The sequence below is a fragment of the Volvox carteri genome, assembly GCF_000143455.1.
Source record: "Volvox carteri f. nagariensis unplaced genomic scaffold VOLCAscaffold_26, whole genome shotgun sequence".
In the NCBI taxonomy this organism is placed as follows: Eukaryota; Viridiplantae; Chlorophyta; class Chlorophyceae; order Chlamydomonadales; family Volvocaceae; genus Volvox; species Volvox carteri.
Window position 1 is genome coordinate 1082681 of NW_003307569.1, and position 3342 is coordinate 1086022.

At 59.6% G+C, this 3342-nt stretch overlaps 1 protein-coding gene across 1 annotated transcript in view; it reads left to right on the forward strand.

Annotated features, from left to right (window-relative positions):
- Positions 1-3342, forward strand: part of VOLCADRAFT_92519 (uncharacterized protein) — a gene marked incomplete at both ends in the record, with an annotated part of 8668 nt that overhangs the window by 3376 nt on the left and 1950 nt on the right. Inside the window, 5 exons of the mRNA XM_002951840.1 lie at positions 38-196; positions 537-755; positions 969-1211; positions 2082-2192; positions 2582-2875. Coding sequence (XP_002951886.1) covers positions 38-196; positions 537-755; positions 969-1211; positions 2082-2192; positions 2582-2875 — 1026 coding nt within the window. The remainder of the gene's footprint in view (positions 1-37; positions 197-536; positions 756-968; positions 1212-2081; positions 2193-2581; positions 2876-3342) is intronic.

Consider the following 3342-nt stretch of genomic DNA (forward strand, 5'->3'; position numbering starts at 1 on the left):
GGGCACCTCCCCCACCCCCCTGGCCACACTGACACAGCTGACACCGGGGGGGCTTGTGGTGCAGCAGCAGCAACAGCAGGGGTCGGTAGCGACTGGCGGCAGTTACAACGGTATTAACGGTGCTGGTAGTTTGCTTGGAAAGCCGGTGGTTGGCAGGTCGTTGTCAGCTCGTGGGAGGAGCTGGGAGGATTCGGAGGTGAGGAGGAGGTTGGTTGGGAGTTGGGGGTTGGGGTTAAAGAAGGGGGTCAGGAGAGGAAAAACGCGGGGTAAGAGATTTGGGTTGCCCGCTGAGTGTTTGTCTGTCTGTTTGTGTGCGTGTGCCTGTGTGTGGGGGGGATTCCCCCTCGGGGTGTTGGGATTGTGGGGTGACTTCACTACCTATACCTTTCCTCACCACACCGCTTACACCTCTGTCGTACAAAGCCCCATCCCAAACCCCCAAACGTCAAAACTCCTCTCTGGAATCTGCCAACCAATACCAACCAAAACCGCTTCAACCACCAACCAACCCTCGATGGCAACTGCAACCACCGCAGCTGCTGCGCCAGCGTGTGGCGGAGTACGGCACTCGTCTTCGCGCGTTGGCGCCCCACGACCCCGACTTTGGTTCGTTGGTAGTTGCTGGTGAGGCGTTGGAGGGGCAGTTGGAGGCGCTGGCCACCGCCCCCATCCGGCTGGCCGAGGTGGAGGTGCACATGCGCGCCCACCACCCAGAGGCGTTCGAGGCGTATAAAGCTGTCAAAGATGAAATGGAGGTGCGAGGAACGGGCACAGCTGGGTTTTGGCGGTGTACGACAGAGTCGTACAGGACAGTTATACGCGGCATGTGGATGGGTTTGCGCATTGCGCCTATAATCTCATATATATTATATAATCTCAATCTCTCCCGGAGGCGTCCAACCCCTCAACCCCCTTTCCAACCCCCTTCCCTCACGCTCCCTTCTCTCCTTTGCCTTGTCGTACCGCAGGCGCAGTTCCGTGCGGCGCTCGAGGCGGAAGAGGCTCAGCGAGCCGCCGCCGAGGCCGCCGCCGCCGCCGCCGGCCCCCAACCGGGCCCCCACATCACGGCCAGCACCCGCCACCTCACTCTTAGCTGTCACGTGGGGGAACGGTCCCATGGGTCGGTCACACTTTCTTGCAGCGGTACGGCGGCGGTTTGGTGGCGCTGGGAGGCGCGACCCGACCCCCAGCCGACCCATTCCGCGGCGGAGGTGGGGCGGCCGCAGCGATTTATTGCGTCCCAGCAGGTACACACGTGCCGGGGGGTTGTGTGCGTGTGTGTGTTTTGCTTTTCGGGTGGTGAGGGTTTTGTAGGTGGGCGTTGGGGGGTGGGAGAGGGAGGAAGAAGAAAGAGGGGGGGCCTTTAGAAAAAAAGGAAAGAAGCGGGGACTTGGGTGCATATGGGGGACATATGTTGATTTGGATTCCCTGCGGAGCCGTACATGACACGAACCGGGGCACGGATATGAACGTGAAAATGCCAGGGGGGTTGCGCAGATGCAGCAAATGCAGCAAAGCATATTCTGAGCTGACGGCGACCAGGGCAAAAGGGGGGAGAGGGAGAAGGGGCCCTGTGGACTGTGGAGAGGTTGGGGAGAGCGGTATGGAGGAAGGGGGAAAGTGTAGTAGCTGGTACACAGTACGGCTCTACAAGTACGCGCGAAGCACGACCACCAGCATCTCGAGAGCATCCTTTTCAGCGGTCAGCTACTACGGAAAGGCCCTGCGGCCAGCGGATGGGTGGTATTAATTAAACGGTACCGACCGATGCGCTCCTTTAGATGCTACCCCATATTCGTCGCTTCAAGGAGACGTTCTGTCTGAAAATTCCCCTCCCTGTCGCACATCGCACATCCTGGAAAGTTCGTCTGGGTTCGCTTGGGGGCTTGGAATTCCCTTTTTAACGGTCCTTCGGCGCATTTGAAATGCGAATATGTTATAAAGTCCCCCCTGCGCTTTTTCGGCAGTGTCAATTTTTGCATTTTCATTTGCATGGTGTCATTACTCGCCAAATCCTGCTTTCCCCGGATGTCCCCGGCGGGGCTCGTCTCCCCCCCGTTTCCCCCCGGGGAAAAACACAGTCCGGCACGCTGCTTCCCGGCCAATCCCTGGAGCTGTCCATCACCTTTATGGGCTCAGCTGCCGGAACCTTTCGGGAGACCTGGCAGCTCGTCACCACGCCGCCGCTGCAGGTACGACAGTTGTACGGCAACTATGTCGTACATTGACAGTTGAGTCTTTGGTTCTCTTGCATGTGATCCTGCCCCAACCCCCTGTCTGGATGGGCACCTGGAGGAATGAACGTGCGCGCAAACACACACGTTAAGAAACACATATTGTCCTTCGAATCATGAACGGCATTATGGGCAGTGGTCGCGTCATCGCTTTTTTGGCTACTCGTATACGGCAGTTGGTGGTGCTTTGGACATCCTGTTACGACAGCTGTTGACCCCCTTCCGCCTCTTCTTGAACGTCTTGCGTGTGATTACCTGCCTCCCTCCCTTTCCCCCTCCGGGGGACGCATCCCCCCCCCCCCTTCAATCGTGTGTGGTTCGTCTTTCCCCCCCCCTTGCACGTGTAGGGCCCAGATGGCCCGGTCCTGACTCTTCACCTCCGCGGTCTGGCCGAGCTCCGAGACCAGTCCGCCACTGGACGAGCAACCATTACGGCCACCCTGGCGCAACGGGAGAAGATGGCCAAGGTGGCGGCGGCGGTGGAGCGTGTACTGCGGGATGTACGGATGCCGCGACGGCCGCAACCGACGGAGGTGGCGGAGGAGACGGCGGCAGCGGACGCGTGGGACCTTGCGAATGGGTGCTCGGCCGACGGAGGGCCTTATGCGTGGCCGCCGCTGTTTTACTCTTCTGCTATACGGGTGAGCTGGAGAGAAAGACTGGATGGGAAATGGGATGGGGTGAGGAAAAAGGGGGGGGGAAGGAGGAAGGGGAGAAGGGAAGGGGGGAAACCGAATTGAAGTCGGGGGGAAAGGAAGATGTGCGGATTTGTCCTGTCGTTGGGGTTAGCTTAACGGACAACATCCCGCCAACCGCCAACCGCCAACGTAATCCTGGATCCCATCACATCCCCCCAACCCAAACCCCCTGCCCTGAATCCTTTTTACCCCCACCCCAACCCCCGCGAGCATTCCGCGCACTGGATCCCCACCCCCACAACCCCTCCACCCCTCCCCCCTTATTACCATCGTCAGTATCCAGCTAGCTAACGTGGCGGCTTACAGGCACCCGCCCGCCTATAACCCCCTTCCCCCGTTCGTAACGCCTATAAACCCACACGGCCAGCCACTCCATGTCCGCCGTACTGCGTGGAATGTCCTTAACACCC